Source organism: Mastigoproctus giganteus, chromosome 7, assembly GCF_048544385.1.
Source record: "Mastigoproctus giganteus isolate SK-2022 chromosome 7, ASM4854438v1, whole genome shotgun sequence".
NCBI lineage: Eukaryota > Metazoa > Arthropoda > Arachnida > Uropygi > Thelyphonidae > Mastigoproctus > Mastigoproctus giganteus.
In genome coordinates, this window is record NC_143581.1 from 85,192,224 (window position 1) to 85,212,729 (window position 20,506).

General features: G+C 36.1%; 1 protein-coding gene across 1 annotated transcript in view; it reads left to right on the forward strand.

Annotated features, from left to right (window-relative positions):
* Positions 1-18,593, forward strand: part of LOC150083040 (nucleolar protein 11) — a 290,218-nt gene extending 271,625 nt beyond the window's left edge. Inside the window, exons 14-15 of the mRNA XM_090376991.1 lie at positions 3,711-3,824; positions 18,391-18,593. Of these exons, the coding sequence (XP_090233117.1) occupies positions 3,711-3,824; positions 18,391-18,513 (237 nt within the window). The 3' untranslated portion in view covers positions 18,514-18,593. The remainder of the gene's footprint in view (positions 1-3,710; positions 3,825-18,390) is intronic.
* Positions 18,594-20,506: the final 1,913 nt, after the last annotated feature.

A 20,506-nucleotide genomic window follows, 5' to 3' on the forward strand; every position in this document is an offset into this window, starting at 1 on the left:
GTCTAGTTGTCTATCTAATTTTTAAGTTTCAAATTTAGGTTTATTGAAGGACCTTTCACAAGAAGCTACTGTTACAAGCAGAATAAGAAAAATTCGTAATGCTATTTCTATATTTGGATAAGATTTTATTAGACAATAGTTGTGAATGAATTAGAGAAGTTGTAAAGATTTGATATCCTGTAGAATTAATAAAACATGATTTTTAAAACTTTCAATTTCTGTTGACATATCTGATGCATTTAAATCTTTGTTGTATTTTAATGCAAGGTCGAAAGGGCACATCACCAGTAAGCAGTCTTCTGCAAGTTAGATTTATTAATGCGAGTGAAGTTCCAAAGAGAAAATCAAAATCTGAAGAAATAGCATTTCTTCAGATTCAAAGAAATTTAATTTCAATACAAAATTGTTGTTTGGTAGATAAATTGAAATCGTCCGAAGATTTGTAAAAGCAGACTTTGAGCAGTACTGATAGTGTCTGCATTTGCAGATGTATCTTCGATATTAATTAAGACTTCATGAACTGTAGTTATTTGTAAGAACAAAGATTTTATAACTCATTCTTTGTATGACCATCCTCTGTCTGTATGTCCTTGAAGTGAAATCTTCAAAGTATTCATTAAAATTTCCCAGCGACTAGTGGAACCAGAAAAAAAGTAAATATTCTTTGAACAATGCCAAAAAAACATCCCAGATGTTATTGACACTGAATGTACACCAGCTAAATTAAGACTGTGCCGAACATGGTACAAATGTGGCAAATTATTCTTCTTTTTTTTTTTTTTTTAAATAATTGCCTGCACGTCATTATATTTCCTGCCATATTGGCCCAGTTATTGTAACCCTGCCCCCTTACATTTTTAATATCAAGTCCATCCTTTTCTAATTTCGTAAGAATTTCTGTCGGCAATCCAATCGCAGTGTTTTCTTTACTTTCTATAAAATCAATGAAACTTTCTTCAATTGATATTTTTCCGTCAATAATTTGCACATATCTAATTACTTGGGACATTTGTTCATGATGTGATAAATCGGGTGTGCAATCAATTAACAAGGAGAAGTACTTAGCTTTTTTAATTTTTCAAATAATACTGACCTGAATTTTATTTCCAATTAAACATATAAATTAGTCTTGAATTTTATGCAATAAATAATTCACGGTTCCTTTGTGAAGATTTGAAATTTGTTCTGCTAGTTCTTTATTATAATGACTTATAAGTTCAGTAATATTGAGGAATATTCCAGCTGTCGGATTCGGATTCTCATTTGAACCTATTAATGCAAGATTATTTTTTACACAAAATAATATTACATCCAGAATAATTTTTAAAATTAGTCTCAATTTTTTAGGCTCTTTTCAATTGATTTCCATTCTAGAAGGTGTTCATGGTGTTTTAACAAATTTTTGTGATTTGGAATACATCGATAGTGCTTTTTTTTTGTAAAAAAAATAGGTGCTGGTACTGATTCTTTACTATCAGGAAGAATTAAAAATTAAAATGATATGAAAAGTACTCTGAAAATTTTTTTTTCTGATATTGTTACTTTAGTAGTAATGTTTTTAGAATAAGAACAACAAATTAAGTATATTAGACTTAGAAAAAATTAACACAGGGAACCCTTTACTCAAAAAAATTTAACAGGGTGAACTGTGCCCTCCCAATTCAATTACTGTGTCTAAAACTCATTTTGGAAAGAAGACAAAAATCTAATTCTAAAACATATTTTAAATAACTAATAATTACATATAATTTTATAACCTATAAAAGTAAAATATATGGTTACAGTTCAACTAAAGGAAATTAAGTACATAAAAGAAAGGTTTGTTTATAACAGTTTATTGAAACTTACTTTTTTAATGTGGAGATGAAACAACAAAATTTGAATTAACGCTTTTGTTTCTTTTAACCTGCACCTATACTCACGCTTCGAGCACTGGAGGATTAAATAGCACTTTGGGACAAACCAAAAAGCTCGAAGTGTGATGTCAAAATGTGTCATACTTTATAGAAATTTGTAATTGGAGTTTCTCTGTTATTTTCGAAATTTGTAAAACACTGTTCCTCCCTGATATTTCTTCCGTGATTATAAATCTCAAATTTATAAAAACATTTTTCACTCTCACAAAAATTTGTGGAGTCAGATGTAGCATATAAAAGATAATTCAGTATTTCCTTTAATAAAACTTTTATTTTTATTATAAACAAAGAACACAGGTTGACTAGAGGCTATCATCTGTGTCGAAATATGCCTTAATTTTCTGGCTACCTGTAGAAAGAATTGATTAGGGCGACCTCTCAGTGTATGGAATGAATAGGTGGCTGGTGTGGTTTTACGGACACCACTTACATTGCGGAATGGTAATCCCTCTACCCTTAATTCACGCTTTCTAATTGCCTAAAGGCCGAAGGTGGGACCAATGCTTACAAAGTAAGAACGCATTCAAGTATAGTTGCATGTATACCAATGCTAGGAGCATAGTAAATAAATTTGACGAATTTGAATTGCCAGTCTAGTCATCAGTTGAGATATTGTAGGGATGTCAGAGACTTGGTTTCTCTCAGATATAAGGCTGCAGAATTTGAATATGGCGAGTACAATGTATATAAAAAGAACAAAATACAACGTGCAATCTAAGACAGTGCATACAGTTAACATGGGTTGGCCTATACAACGTTGAATCAGTTTGGTGTTACATAGGCACTGGGAAAACAGAAATAAGAGTAGGAATGTATTATAGGCTGAAGGTCTGTGATGAGTACAACAAAAAACTGTACAGAGAAATAAAATGGGCCAGTAAATCAGAATGTCTTATAATAGGGGATTTTAACTTTCCAGATTACTTTTATTATAAAAGTAAAATACAGGGAGCAATTGAGCATATAACAGATGGTGATTTGTAGGGATATAATTAATTTGTTCTATTGCAACCCATTCAGTAGTTTTCAGTATGTGCAATTAAAAAAAAATGACTGGTCTGAAAAATTAATTTCAGTGAATTTAAACAATTAGATTTACTTTTGAATTAATTTCTTTATTCCCTTCACATCTGTGGATGTGAAGGGAAAAAAGAAAGAAAAGTTTTTGGCTGTATCATGTTTTCGTAATTTTATTACGCAATTGCTTGTAGCAACTCAGATGCCACCTTTTGCACTGTTATAAATCCATTCCTAATCTTCATTATTATCAAGATTAAATCCGCCTGAATTTTCATTACTATCAAGATTAGATCCAGTTAAAAAAAAAAAAAAAAAAAAACCTACCTCCTCTTCAATTTCTTCAGATTGATCAACTGCTCTTTCCTCATCAGATTTCTTGTTCTTCCACTGATAATTCCTCTCTGTGGTTCTGTATCATAAATCACAGTGTCTGTCTTCCAAATTCGGTTCTTTCTTCAATATAAATAACTTAATTTGTGGTATCTGACATATTTATTCAATGACTTATGTGTGTGTGAATCTCCTTTACTTTCTGTATGTTACCTAATTTGTTTGGCTGAAATGATTTCAGTTTAAAGAAAACTGGGAACTTCACAATAAAATCCAAATAACATTTGATTTGAAGTTACTTTAAATTATGAACCCACCCACTGAATTAAATTTATAAGTGTATTTGCTTTTTATCTGTAATTACCAATAATCTGTGTCAAATTAGCAATATTTTTGAGGTTATATTTTTAATAAATTAACAAACTGTTAAAACTTGTCTTTCAGCTAACTGGATGGATTAGTCAGCTAATATCTTCACATTATATTGATCTGGTTGCATCCGCCGATGATGGTGTCTTTAACTTAATACAAAATATGATGACAGTTGTTGAAAAAAAGGTATGTTTTCATAATAAGAAATAATTCTAGATTAAAGATAGTAATCTAGAGTTATATTATTTCCCTCTGTTTTTTCAAAAACAGAAATCAATAATATAAACATACAATTACTGCAATTTGGTAATGACATTTCTGCCTGTTAATTTGGATACACACCAAAACTTCAATAATTTGAATTCCAAGGGAATTCCTTCCCCAGTAAATTTAATAATCCGGGATGGATTTTTAATTAAAAGTTAAATATAAAAATAACTATAAAATAAACATATTTTAGGCTTTAATAATAACATAAATATATTAATTTATAGCATATCTTCATAACATAATGTTAATAATTTTTAACAAAAGAAATAACAATTACTAAAAAACACATAAATTGTAGTGGATAACAATAAGATACAAATTAAAATGATAGCCACAAACATACTGTTGTCATATGGGGGAAAAATATATAAATTACAAATTAAAAATTCAGTAAAATCATTACATTTTGTTTAAGAGGGAAAAATAATTTTTTTTTTAATTGCTTTATTTTTTTGTCATCCTTCCTCTATGCAAAAGTATTAAATGTCATCAGTAGCTTTAAAATAAATTGAAATACCTTCCTGTTTTAAGATATAACAATGCATGGTAAGATCATCTGTGAGGCGAGGTTGATAGCCTGAAGAATGCTTAATTGTGTTCTATACAGATCATCATTGCTATACAGGGTAGGGAGTGGTTTCTCAGGTTCTTTAGTTTCCCTTGGTAGGCACTTCTTCATCGACAATAAGTGCAGCCCAGCATTTTCCATCTTGTTGACAAGTAACCACATCCTTCTGCATGTTTAATGTAAGAGAACAAATCACTTCATGTAGACAGTTATATCTAATTCTTCTCATGTTTATCATTTCCATCATTTACGCCATCATGTTCATCATTTCCTATGTCACTTGATATTGGAACCCTGCATGTCACAAGCCTTCACAGTAGATTTCACAATATTTTAAAATTTCCTCCCAGTTATTGAACCATTAGGTTACATAAAGTACCTATATGATTTTCCCAATGAAAATGACACTAACCAACCTAAAAGGCTTCAAAGAGAAGCATTGTCCTAACATACCTTTTTGGTGATACACTCTCTCTGTCCATTCAGCATGTGGGCAAGTTATCACCATTTATGGTGATAATGAATAGATTCCAAAAATATTTGGAATCTATTGCTGGATCACCAAATATGATGAAACGACTACAATCCAGAGACCTAGTTGAAACTGCCACCACCAAACATTCTGAGTGGCTATTAAAGACAACGACATTTAGTGGACTGCCGCTATCTGTTACTCCCCACAATTCCTTAAATTCATCGAAAGGCAACATGACAGAGTGGAACCTACTTGCAGTGTGTGAGGAGGAATTAGTTCAGGAACTTAGTAATCAGAAATATAATCAGTGCAAAATGAATAATGGTTTAAAAAAAGAAATTTCGTGCAGAGGATGACAAAGTTACCTGATTTGCCATCCTCTGCACTGTTTTAAATGCCAGAAATATGGCCATTCTCAGCAGGCATGCAGAGGTGATGCCATCTGTCCTATATATGGATCAAAGGATTATATACAAGTAGATTGTTCAGTTTAATTCCCTTTTTTCCCAAATGCAAAAAAAGCCACCCTGCCTTTTCTAAATCACGTGATATGTGGAAAACTGAAAAGAAAATTCAGAAATACAAAATAGAACATAAAGTCACATATTCTGAGGCATGCAGAAAAATTAAGTTGATCATGCCTAGCATATCCTATGCACCTTGCACCTGAAGCTGTCTTTCAACTGCAGTGCAAACAGATATGTCAATACCACCCAACACCTCGCAAACTGGGTTAAAGCGACCGTATCAGCCTTCAGAAAAGATACTCCTAAAACTAAAACCACCAAAGCAACTAATACCAACTGATACTCCAGTGGTCTCGCATGACAGCGAAAAATTGGAAACTACTTAAAACAGCAAGAAAACACACATCCACCAACAGTATGGAAGCGTATGTATACTCAGGTCATGAGGAATCCATACTAGAACTTTGTGCGATTGCACTATGGATTCTGGGCATCCCATGTTCCCAAAAAAAGAATGGAAAAAATGCCCTGCATACAAAAAGCAGTCAGATGAATTATTCTCAGCTAAGCCTTAATAATGGAGAATTAACAAGAATAGCTACTTCTGCAGAGTAGCTATTCTTGTTAATTCTATTGTGCCATCCAGGCTGATCCAATTAAGAACCATCATAGAAGCTGTGCCAGCTCATATTGCAGTTGGTACCCTTGTTTCCATTTATATTCCACCGTCTCTACCATTTCCCCATCTAGAACTCACAACCTAATTACACAACTCCCAACACTAGTTTGTCTTTTTGGTGACTTTAACGGACACTATCCATTGTGAGGGTCTGCTTCAATGGACACTAGAGGCAAATTGATTGAGGAATTTATGAATAATACTGATCTTAATTTATTAAACTATGGATCTCCTACCTACATCCACTAACCTGCAGGATCTGCTTCTGCAATTGACTTGTCAGTTTGTTCACCGTCAATCTTTCCAATCATGACATGGTCAGTATTAACCAATTTCTTTAACAGCAATCACTTTCCATTTATTTGCTCAATACAAACAGTGGTAACTCCAAATCCTGATCAGCGATCTAATTGGAAGTTTAATAAGGTGAACTGGGATGGCTATTCTGCTGAGATGCTTTTAGATAGACTTTATGTTCAACAAAAACCTATTGATGATGTAACTCCTTACATAACCAATCAGATTCTGGCTGTGGCTTACCCAAATCACTGATGGAATAAAGATTGCCTTAATGCCAAACAGGAGAAAAACCGTGCTTGGAATAATTTCCGCAAGTATCCTACCACTAGTAGCTAAATTGCGTATAAAAGACTTAAATCTAAAGCAGGACGAATTAGATGGAAAGCGTGACTCATGGGTTGCTTTTGCCTCAACCATCACAAAAAGACATCGACACATGGCTCATCTGGAAAAAGATATAGGCCCTAAATAGCAAATTTGTTTGGTCCTCTCTGATACTTCACTGAAAAGGGAAAGACGTGTCTATTCCTGAAAAGGTTGCTAATGCACTAGCAGAATTGTTTGCGACAATTTCTGTTTCTGCCACCTATGCATCCTCCTTCCAAAATACCAAACTGGTGCAAAACTGTATAAAATTAGTTTCTTCACTCACCACTCCTCTCCATACAACCAACCCTTTTCATTACTAGAACTTAAAAGAAGTATTAAATAGATCTTCCAACAGTCCTGCAAATCGTATTCATTACATTATGCTGAATACATTTATTTGAAGAGAATTTGTGAACCCAGTTGATTTTCTACAATTCGATCTTCTCTGAAAATGCCTGTTCTTCCTGGTGCCATTCTTTCATTATTGCCAAAACCAGCCAAATATCTTACCAAAACCAGCCAAAGATCCTCTCAGCATTTGCTTATTACATTTGTTAAATGATGACTTGTAGCACACCAATAAAGAGCAAAATCGTCTTATCTTTCTACGTCTGCTGGTTCAGGGTTGGTATTGGTAAAATTATGCAAGGAAGCAAAGCTTGTACAGCATCTTCTAAAAAAAAAAAAAAAAAAAAAAGTCTTTAAAATTTATTCACGCTATCCACTTTGGTAGAACTTTATTTCAACAAACGCTCTCTGGCCGAATGCAAATTTTTGTACCTCTATTCTGCAACCAGCCATTTTCGGTGTAAATTTTTGTCCCCTTATGTGTGTCATCTGAGAAGTCAAGTTGTCATCAGAATTTTGGCACAGTGCAGATGCCTAGTTTCCAGACTGCAATTTACAGAACTGCCATCTCTTGGTAAGAAAGACAGGTTCTCAGATTACTCTGTACCATTCATAATGTTAATCCATGAAGAGCAGTGGCCATAACTAACTACTCTACCAATTTAACCCTGTGATTTAACCCAGGTCATGGAGTCTTGTCAGTGATATATAGGAATTTTGCTAGCAGGGACAGGGAGGTGATTATCCCGTTATACAAGGCAATGGTCAGGGCACACCTAGAGTACTGCGTACAGGTCTGGAGTCCTCATTTTAGGAAGGATGTAGAGTTGCTCAAGATTGGTGAGGGGAACAAAGGGGTGCTCTTACCAAGAAAGGCTTAAGTTCTGCAAATTGCAGCGCCTGGAGAGTAGGCACCTGCGAGGTGATCTGATTGAGATGTATAAGGCCTTGAATGGGTTGAGCAAGCTGAATGCTGATGGGATTCTTCCTCTTGCTCAGACTAAGAACTTGAGGAGGCACAGTTTCAAATTGAGAAAAAATAGTTGAATAGATGTGCAGAAATTTGCCTCTAGCCAGCAAGTAGTTGATTGGTGGAACAGACTTCAGTCTTTTGTTGTGGAAGATGATAGCCTAAATAAATTTAAGGCTGAGCTGGACAGGCATTTGGAATGAATGGAGGAGTGAAATGGGAGGTTTTTTTTTTTTTTTTTTTTTTCCCCCCGCTGATGCTGCATAAGCTTGCTTTCTTGCATCGTATGCCAATGCTAAATTTCGTATGTATTGATACTGCTAGTCACTAACACTTTTAGTTTGTCTTGTGTATACATTCCTGGAATTGAAATTCAATTCCTGTTCTTGTCATCTTAACAAACTGTTGAATGATTTCTGTTTATTCGTTAGGAGTATATGCCACCTATGTATACTTAATCTGTATTTGGCAAGCTTTCCCACTTTGCACTTGTCTCCTTTCTAGATCAAACTTTTTTTCTTGAACTCTATCAATAAATTAGCAACATGTCACCTGAATGAATTGCTTTCCAGGAGGGTATCCACCAAACATTCTGTAGCAGTTTCACCACACACACACACACACACACACACACACACACACACACACACACACACACACACACACACACACACACACACACACACACACACACAGGAATATGTGGAACTATCTAGGTAAATATATGTGATTTCCTCTATAATCTGCATCATATTTTATATATAGCAGACCTGTAACACATAAACCACTCCTTCCCTTTAACAAACTTCGTTATCTGACCTTTCATTAAAATCTATATTTCTCCTCTTCTGTCTTGTAGGATACAACCTATTCATCTCTTTTGATTGAACACAAGCTACATGTAAGAAGAGAGAAGGAAAGCTGCAGTTGTGAATTAGGGACGATACCATTCTCCCTGTACCTGGTTGCTTACTCAGAGATTTTATATTGATTGTCATTGTACATATGTGATTTAATTAATTAGCTTTCAGTAAAAACAACTCCACTGGTGTAATAGGATACCCCCTTTAAGGGATTCTGCCCCTTCCCCTTTTAAATTTCTGTGTACAGACCTGCCAGAAACTGCAAGAAATTTCATTTCTTAAAAATATTAGCATCCCATCAATGTAATGCACCTAGAAAAATTTTGAGCAGAATTACAAGAGAAAATCTGTATCCAGCTACCTAAATGACAACCATTTCTTACTGTCAAATGAAAGTGGTATGTGACAGCACAAGAAAATGTTATTCTAGGAAAACTAAAATGTTATTCTAGGAATGACACAAATTTTAAACCACTTCCAAGTGATAGAGAATGTTTTTTATTCAATCAGAAAATGTGTGTGCTGCAGTAGATGGCATCATAATGGCAAAATTGTAATCGTGGAGAAATTTAACAAAAAAATTCCATCCTTTTGGTTTTGTGGTCAGTCAGCAGCTTCTGCACAAACTAACTTCTGGTGGTTTCATCTTCAGATGACAATGTAAGATGTTACATGCTGTTGACCTTGGCATGTTAAGTTCATGACTTGCATGTCATATGGACCCTGCGCTTTGTGTAAAACTTCTTTGAACCGACCCCACTGTACCTTCACTGACTTTTATTTGGCCACCACCTCGGCCAGGATGGCTGTACAAACAGGCATCCTTTAGGACAGAACTATAAGTCTACTTAGTGGCTCCTTTTTAAACCATCTCAAAATTTACATATTAACAGCAGTAACAGACTGTAACTTGTTGAACTAAAGTATGCACTTTCCTTTTTTGGGATTGGAAATTCCACCATGATTATATTATTGTCTTCTTATTATGCTACCATGTATTGCAGAGCCGAGCTTTCCACTTGGTGAATAAAAACTTGAACATATCCTCTATCACCTGGAAGTGGTTTCAGATTTGTCTTGTACCCTGTTCACACAATAATGTTTTAGTTCTAGGAGATTTTGGATACCCTATATTTCTTGATGTGGAAATTCCACACGAGCTTCCAGTCAAAATTATCTATGCAGTTTGCTGGTAGATTTTTTTCTTTTTTCTTTTCTAATTATGAAACAGCATTTCTCAGTTTGGCAATTGCTGTGATGCTCAGCAGTGGAACTGCATTGGACAGCCCACATTAGTGTGGTGAGCTTATTAATGACACATTGTAATCCATGGCCATCATAAGTCTAATTAGAGTCATAGAATGACTTTAGGACCTTCACTTGCCTTCATTTCAGGTGCCTGCTGACCAATGAAAATGCATATGTATATCAATTACTCACACTCAATAGTGGTCTAAGAGAGTTAAACTACTAAAAATGTAATTTTTATTTTCAATTTCAATTTCTTGTTTATACTCTGCCACGACAACCATGTCAGTGGAGTTTACAATAAATCAGTCAATATAAATGTTAGTCATATTTAGTAGTCACGGGCTTGAACCCCGGTCCACTCAGAGCGTGTGCTACTGCACTCACGCTCTTAACCACTCAGCTACATGAGGCCTTTTTATAATGTGTGTTTTGAGATTGTGTTTGCTCTAATAGTAAAATTAGCTAAAAACTTTAAATAGCTGGGAACTTCAGACATCTGCATAAGTTTAATTTAATAACCTATTCCTTCTGTCATAGTAAAAATATTTTATAGTTCTTAATTTTCAAACATAGAAAGCAGTGATGGTTAATGCAAGCAATGAATTCTCTTTTCCATTCTTGTGAATAATCTTCCCATGTAGAAATAAAAAACATAGAATATAAGATTCCTCCTACCTTGTCTCCTGAATAATGCTGAGGCCATTTTTCATTACATCTTACTGTAAAGAGAGCTGCTTTCTTAATTTCCAAGTTTTGAATGCTTCGAAGTCATAAATGTACCAAACTTTGACTGTACAATGCTTGTTCAAATTTTAAGCAAGAGGGATTTATCCCTTGCCCTGTTAAAAATGGCTTCTGAGTTCCATATAAATAAATATACATTTTTCTTTTTTTTATGTATATATAGAAAATTTATCACAAACTTATAACCACTCTTTCCCTTTAACATCTTTAAAAGTACCACTCTTCTTTAAACCCCATATTTGTTCTCTTCTCTCAGTGCTTCTTGTGGTTGACCAAGCATTTATTCACAATTCAACATCTACATAGTTAATCAAGAGTGCTGAGTATTGTTGTCATCTATGCTGCTAACTAAATGATTTTTTTTCTCTCTAATAATAACTTAACAGTATCTGTGCTAAAACTAAACTTGACAAAGATACTTATATATTCTGAACAAAGCTTTATTTCTCTATCAAATAGCAGTCTGCACCACATTGCAAGAACAGAGAAAGCTATCTGTCTCTGGAAAGAGACAGATAGCAAAGGGTAAGCAGGTTGGCAAAGTGTGAATTAATACTACTTTTCTGGTACTTGATTGTCGATTAGTTAGCATTAGTTGAGGCACACGATGCAAAAAAGTAAGCTTATAGAGCATCACCCAAAAAACCCCTTCCCATTTCACCCATCCGGTCACTCCAAATGTTTGTTCAGTTCAGCCTTAAATTTATTTAAGCAATCAACTTCCACAACAACAGATGGACATCTCTTCAGGCAATCAACTACCTGCTGGCTAAAGGCAAACTTCCGCACATCTATTCTACAACTGTCTTTCTTCAGTTTGAATCTATGCCCCCTCAGGTTCTTAATCGCAGCAAGTGGAAATATACAATCAGCATTGAGCCTGCTCAAACCATTCAACTCCTTTTACACCTCAGTCAGATCACCTCGCAGGTGCCTAGTCTCCAGATACTGCAACTTACAGAATTTAAGCCACTCCTGGTAAGAGAACCCCCTTGTTCTTCTCACCAATCTTGTTACCCTTCTCTGTACTCGTTCTAGCAACTCTACATCCTTCCTAAAATGAGGCCTCCAGACCTCTATGCAGTACTCAAGGTGTGTGTCCTTCGCCACTGCCTTATACAAAGGTATAATCACCTACTTGTCTCTGCTCAAGATTCCTGTATATCATTGACAAAGCTCTATGACCTGCTCTAGCAGCCCATCTGCACTACTCAGAGAATTTCATATCCGACTTATCCCCCGGGTCTTTCATTCTTCGCCTTCCTGAGTCTAGCATCACACAGTTGGTACGTTTCTCTTGGATTACTGCTACCCATATGCAGTACTTTACATTTGTCAATATTAAACTTCAGTTGCCACTTCTCAGTCCATCTACCTAACTTTTCTCGATCCTGTTGCAGTAGCATACTGTCTTTATTATCATTAACAATCCTGCCAACCTTTGTATCATCTGCAAACTTGGACATTAAGCCTGATATACTTTCATCGATATCATTAATAAATGCACAAAACAACAATGGGCCCAGCATTGAACCCTGGGGTACTCCACTAATAAGGTTACTGCACATATTTATTACCACTCTGCCGTCTTCCAATCAACCATCCCTTATCCATTGCAGCAACTTGCCCTTAATGCCATATGGCTCCAATTTGTACAGCAGTCTTCCATGTGCAACGGTATCAAATGCTTTCCTGAAATCCAAGTATATAATACTGCTGACTGCTGGTCTGCTGACGAGGCTAGTGGGAGTCAGATGTGTTCAAAGCCACTAAGTGGATTTTCTTATTTATTGATTTGAAATTATTGTTTTTCTGAAACTTTGATTTAAATTTAGTAGTATAGCATTATTTTGTGATTTTCTGATTAATCTGATGTAATTATTCTTTACTCTGCCTTGTAATTGCATAAATGTATCGGTAAGGGTATCAAATCCACGTGTTACATGTTGCAGCTCTGCTGAACGAGAAGTTTTTTAGCCATATTTAACCGCTTTATTGACCAATTGTTACATCAAATTATTTTCTATAAGTAGCTTATAGACCTAGTCAGGATCCTTAGTTTATTCTGAATTGAGACAACGAGATTTGGAAGTTAATTAATACTTAAGTGTCCGTAGATTTACCATTCTTAACTTGCTGCCATTGTTATACAACACAACGTTATATCCCGAACTAGATAGCTTAAGCTTAGCATAGTACAGTATATAATATAATATTGTCAATTAATCAGTAAAATCTATTAATTTTGTTAAACTTTGTTGTCATTTAAATTGTATTTTTAACTAAATACATAAATACATATAACGACTTAGATTACAAACGTAACATAATTAATTAATACAAAACTTGATACGGAAGTTATATAAGCGGAACTCGTAGATAATACTTGATACTGAAAAATATAATTAGCGCTATAACTGTGTTGGGATACAAGATTAGGTTTATAATTTTGTACTGAAATTGAAATTAAATCGAAATTATGACTCAGACCAGAGCAGCAAAGCAAAAGGCTCAAGCTAATGGGAGTGCTGTGGCTCAGGGGAGAACTGAGGGAGGCATTTGCCCTCTGAATCACAGCCTTTTAAAATGCACTGCTTGCATGATGTTTGTGGAGCAATCGGGTACGGGACATGATATTGCCATGGGGGGATGTCTTTGTGTGTGCACGCGATGCAAGGAGTGTAACGAAATCAGGCGACAACTCACCGTTGTTATGGGCCTATATGAGAGCTTGAAGGACAGGGTGGATGCCCTTGAAGGATCTAAATTGAGGGCCCATCAGCTCTCGGCTGCCCACATCAACGCCAGAGCTTGCACTTGGTCATCACACAACACAGCGGCAACCCCCAAGGCAGAACGTGCTGGTCCCACAGAAACTAGTAGTTGTTGGTGACTCTATTGTCAGGGAAATGGGGTACATGCTTTGTAAAAAGGATAGGTGGAACAGGACCAGGGTATGTCTGCCAGAGGCAAAGGTTGATGACGTTGTAGAGTCGATATCATCTTTTAAGGGCACAAATGGTTATATAGTTGTACATATTGGCACTAATGATATTAAGAGTAGAAGACCGGCGGAATTACTTAACAAGTACAGGTCACTGTTGAAAAAAAGCTGTGAATTAGGGTTGAATTTGAAAGTGTCTGCAATTCTGCCAAGACAGGATAGGAGGGAGTATTTGATGAGAGCCTTGTCCATCAATTGAGCCCTGGAAAGATTGTGCAAGACTCAAGGGGTAGAATTTTTTTTCGGCCTGGTCTGTACTTGTTAACAGGAGAGACTGCTTCTACAGGGATGGGATACACTTAAATAGAAAGGGTGCAAAAATATTTGCTGATTCTATCGAGACAGTGTTAGGTGGGTTGGAAAACTGCTAGCTTGGGGGGATACAAGGATTAATAGATTAACAGTAGCCAGTGGCAGAGTTGAAAGTGGTTTTTGCACACTGCTTCTATTGCAATGAGCAGAAGCCTGGAAAACAAGATGCAGGATATTTCAGAGACTGCTGAGAGTCATTGCAGTACAAGTAAACACATGGGTTGTGTTAGGGTAGCTAAGAATAGGAACAGGTTCATGTATACTTGCGCCGACCGGGCTAGCCGAGTGGGTAAAGTACCTGCCCGGCAACCCAAAGGTCGCGGGTTCGATTCCCGCCTCGGGCTTGGATCAAAGTACTGCAAAAACCTTGGGAGGTGCAATATGGCCACAAAAGCCGATGCGCCAACAACTACCAAATCAAAAAAAAAAAAAAAAAATGTATACTTGCGTGTACACCAGTGCTAGGAGTTTGGTATATAAATTTGAATTTGAGGTATTGCTCAAAGAATTAAAGGCGGATATTGTTGGGATATCAGAGACGTGGTGTCACACAGATATAAGGAATGCAGAACTGGAATTTGGGGAGTACAACGTCTACAGAAAGGATAGACAGGATAGGAAAAGGAGGAGGAGGGGTTATGCTATTAGTTAAAAAACACATAAAATCCAAGGAAGTGAAGCCAGTCGACATCGCTGGACAGTGCAGTGTCGAGTCAGTTTGGTGTGACATAAGCATTGGGTGAACAAAATTGAGAGTAGGAGTGTGCTATAGGCCTAATGACTCTGATGAGTATAATAAGAAACTGTACAGGGAAATAGAGTGAGCCAGTAAATCAGAGTTTTATAATGAGGGATTTTAATTTCCCCGATATTACTGGAATTTGTGGGTTGGTCACTCACACACTAGCAAGGCTTTTGTGGATTTACTGGATGATTTTTTTCTACATCAGCATGTTCGGGAAGCAACTAGAGGGAGTAATACTCTTGATTTGATTATCAGTAGTGATTCTTCATGCATTAAGAATCTGCAGATAAAGGAACCACTAGGTGGCAGTGATCACAGTGTGCTGAAGTGGGATTTACACAAAGAGGTAACTACCATCAGGGGTAAAGGGAAGGGTTTTTGCTTTCGTAAAGGCGACTACGTTGGTCTGAGACAGTATTTAAATTCTACGGTGGGACCAACTGATGATGATGTTACCAACAGTAAATTCAAAATGTGAAGCATACAAAGAATTTATCTTGGAAGCTATTAGGCTTTACATACCAACTAAGAAATATTGTTCAAGGTTTAGGCCTAAATGGATGTCAGATGAACTAATGAGACATATGGCAGAGAAGAAAAATGCATGGGATACATATAAATTAACATGTGACACAGAAGCCTATGATAGATATAAGTTGATCTGTAACCAAGTTACAAAGGAAGTTAGGCAAGTGAAGGCAGATTACGAGAAATCTTTAGCAAAGGATGCAAAGAAAAACAGCAAAGAGTACTTATGTAAACTCTGGAAGGAAGGAAGGAAGGAAGGGGATAAATCAGATTGGTCCATTTGATATCGATGGTTCAACTGTTGATCATCCTGCTCAGGTTGCTAACAAACTAAATGAATATTTTGCATCGACATTCACACATGAGGAGTTATTCAGCGAGGGGATTTCCAGAGGTGTATTCAACTCTGGCAGTAAGCTAGATAACCTTGTAATAACTGAGAGTAACGTGGAGGAGAAATTGTTGAAGATAAACACAAGAAAGGCACCTGGGGTGGATGGGATCTATCCAGTTATATTAAAGGAGGCAGCAAAGGAAGTAAGCAAACCCCTAGCCATAATTATGAGAGCTTCCTTGGACTCAGGGGAGGTACCCATAGACTGGAGATGTGCAAATGTGACCCCAATTCAAGGAGGATCAAAGGCTGACACAAGTAATTATAGACCTATGAGTTTAACTTCTGTTCCAGGAAAATTAATGGAGGCACTGGTTAAAGAAGCACTGCAGGATCATCTAGACAAGACTTCAGTTATAGCTTGGACACAGCATGGTTTTGTTAAGGGAAAGTCTTGCCTGACCAATTTGATTGGATACTATGATGCAGTCACAAAAGAACTGGATGCAGGGAATATCTTTTATATTATATATTTGGAACTTAGAAAGGCTTTTGATACTGTTGCACATGGAAGATTGCTGCACAAATTGGAGCAGTGTGACAGTGGAGGCAAATTGCTGCTATGGATAAAGGGATGGTTGAGGGGGAGAATACAGAGTGGTAATCAATGGACACTGTTCATCGTGCACTAATGTTATTAGTGGAGTCCCTCAGGGTTCAGTATTGGGTCCATTATTGTTTTCTGTATTTATAAATAATATTGATGATGGTATATCAAGCTTAATGTCCAAGTTTGCAGACAATACAAAGGTTGGCAGGGTTGCTAACGACACTACTGACACTATGCTGCTGCAACAGGATCTGGAAAGATTGAGCAGATGGGCTGAGAGGCGGCAAATGAAGTTTAACATTGACAAATGTAAAGTACTACTTATGGGAAACAGCAACCCCAGAGCAATGTATCAACTCTGGTACTACAGTGACAGTGGTAGAGAATGAAAAGGACCTGGTGGTAATTGTGCAGGCAGATATGAAGTTCTCTGAGCAGTGCAGACGGGCTTCAAGAGTAGCTCATGGTGTCTTGTCAATGATATACAGGAATTTTTCTAGCAGGGATAAGGAGGTGATTATTCCCTTGTATACAGGTCTGGAGGCCTCATTTCAAGAAGAATGTAGAGCTGCTGGAACAAGTACAGAGAAGGGCAACAAGATTAGTGAATGGAACAAAGGGTTGCTCTTACGAAGAAAGGCTTAAGTTTTGCAAATTACAGTGTCTGGAGACTAGGCACTGGTGAGGTGATCTGATAGAGGTGTATAAGGCCTTGACTGGTTTGAGCATGCTCAATCCTGATGGGATTCTTCCTCTTGCTCAGAATAATCACTGAGAGGGCATAAATTGAAATTGAGGAAAGACAGATGTAGGATAGATGTGTGGAAATTTGCCTTTAGCCAGCGGTAGTTGGTTGGTGGAACAGATTTCCATCCCTTGTTGTGGAAGTTGATAGCCTAAATAAATTTAAGGCTCAGCTGGACAGGTATCTGGAACGAATGGAGGGGTGAAGTGAAGTGGAGTTGTTTTTTTTTTTTTTTTTTTTTGGCTGATGCTGCATAAGCTTGCTTTCTTGCATCATATACCTCTACTAATGCTAATATCAAAATTATTTTTTGCATCCAGTTCCTTTGTGAACGGAACTGGATGCAAAAAGTCGTAGTATTTTTGCTATGTAGCATTGTAGTATCCAATCAAATTGGTCAGACGAGACTTCCCCTTAGCAAATCCATGCTGTGTCTGAACTATTACTGCAGTAATAGTTCAGACACAACTGCAGTCTTGTCTAGGTGATCCGGCATCACTTTGTTAACCAGTGACTCCATTCTTTTTCCCGGAACAGAAGTTAAACTAACAGATCTATAATTATTTGTGTGACCCTTTAAACCCCCTTTGTGAATTGGTGATATATTTGCACATCTCAAGTCCATGTGGACCTCTCCTGAATCTAAGGATGCTCTCATAATTATGGCTAAGGGTTTGCTTACTTCACTTGCTGCTTCCTTCAATATAACTGGATAGATTCCAACTGCCCCTGGTGAAAAAGTCAATTATACCGGGTATCACCCTCCCAATTACTAACTGGGCCTAACACTGCTTAACTTATGTCGGCGATTGGACGAAAACCTGTGCATTCAGCCTATGATAGTTGGCTATACAGTGAAATACTGAAATACCAAGCTTTAAAAAATTTTTGGCATATCTTCACGTATTACCCACAGGAAAAATTATAAAACATAAAAGTGGTAAGTTTTTGATATGATTACAGTTTTAATTGGGATAATCAGCTAGTAGCACTTAACAATGAGATAGTTTTGAAATTTACAAAAAAACAACCTGTTACTCTAACATATGAGGTAGGAGATCCTAAAAAGTCTGGTTTTCATTGTTGGTTCTCTTAAATTTTTAAATGATTAGATTGTGATGTCTGAAGATTGGTACACTTTTTTTTTTTCTTTTTTTTTACTTTTGACAGATAAAATTATGTGAAGAAGTTGCAGAACTAGAACAGTCAACGAATATTCAGAAGAAAAGTGCTCTTTTTCCAGTGAGACCAGTAAGAGCCCATTATAACATAGAGATGTTGATTATTGACTAATGGCTGTAGCATTATTTACAGCTGTTTTGCTGTACAGTTTGTTTAATATAAAAGTTAAATAAAATAGTCATGCAGTACCATTCAAAGTTCTGTTGATTATTCCATTTTTTTCTTAAATATTTAACTACTAGGTTATGACTGATCGAGTTTAATAAATTATCAGTTTCTATTTATATTCAGCTTTATATTAAATCATTATAACACTAGAATTTGGAATTTGTTTGATAATAAAATTTTTTGAACTGCTTTCCTCATGCAAGGTAGAACTGTCATTAATTTTTGTTATTACATCCTTCGGTTAATAGTAATAATAATAGTATTTGCCATATAGTGCAAGGAAGCCACAGGCTTTTGTGACTTTCCTTGCACGTCACTGGCAAAAAAAAAAAAATAATAAATAAATAAAACAGGTAGATAAAAAAATGCAAATTATATGCTTCTCTCCTCACACAGGTAACTGTCCAGTTGACCTTATCCAACTGTCAGTTGAAGAACTAGACAAACTATTGGAGAGGATTGAGAGATGAAATGGGATTTTTTTTTTTTTTTTTGGCTGATGCTGTTATAAGTTTGCTTTCTTGCATCATTTGCAACTATTAATATGCATATGTAATACATTATGGACTTCAAAAACCCCTCTTGTTTTGGCCAGAAAAATTTTCTGATTTCAGGTACTCATTCTCCAGTGTTTTTGGCATCTTTGATATAAGAATCAAGTGGCTTCCTAATTTTAGCTCTCAAGGCCAAGGTAATTAATCCTTCTGCAGAAGTGGGCAGGGAGGAGGCATTCTGGTTGATAACCAGAATGCCCTTAAATAATGCTTTAGTTTAGTAAAATATTATTTAACTTTTTTAAACATTAACTTTATTTCTGAAATATTTTTCTGGATGGATAGCTGCAGAAACAACACATACCAAATTGCATATAAAATAAATAAATAAATGCATTTGATCTTACCTTCCAAGGCAACACAAGGGCCCACTTGGAATTATGGCTAATTCTGTCCTGAATGAATTTTGTTTCTACCTTAATACTTTTCTGGCATTCCATCCTGACTGAGTTACAGTTCTTTAAGTGCAGTTCAAAATTTTGTGAACTTAGTCTCTTGAATTCCGATTCCTGCTTTGTGGGAAGCCTGAAGAACAAACAGGTCACATCCTTTATTACTTCCATCACTATGACATTAGACTACCCTCACTGTTGGAATCTGGAATCTTGGGCCCAAGCTAAGAGCATAAATTAATTTAATATAAACTCCTTCACTGTATTCAGTAACATAGTCACAAAAATTTGCAAGTGAGGATTCAACAACAGAATGCACAGCTGGAGCATGTAGTTTCTATTTGCAGCCTTTCTATAACATAAAATCCTTAATCAAGTAACCAGCTAAACCCATTTATGCCCCCTCAGGGGCATAAATTTAAATTGAGGAAAATTTACATAATCTGAGCAATTATTTAAATTTACATAATCTGAGCAAGAGGAAGAATCCCATCAGCATTGAGCCTGCTCAAACCATTCAGGGCCTTATGCACCTCAATATGATCACCTCACAGGTACCTAGTCTCCAGATTGTACAATTTGCAGAACTTAAGCCTTTCTTAGTAAGAGGATCCCTTCCCCCTTATCAATCTTGTTGCCCTTCTCTGTACTCATTCTAGCAACTCGATATCCATCCTGTAATGAGGCCTCCAGAAATGTATTTGGACAGTGCTTGTATAGCTATAATGAAAAAAATAATAAATGATTTTGAAAGCATTAAATATTTAACTTCCAAAAGCTCAGTCAGTAACTTGCTATATATAAATTATTTTTGAGCCTTCAAACTTTCAACTGAGAAAACATGCTTTGGTCTTGTGAATTCATGAATTCCACAATTCTATTTATTCTTAAACTCATCAGCTTCTGCTAAGTGTGTATTAAATATTTAAAGTTGCAACACTTCATTGGATTGTCAATACACAAATTGACTGCACTACTGCTTTTTTACTG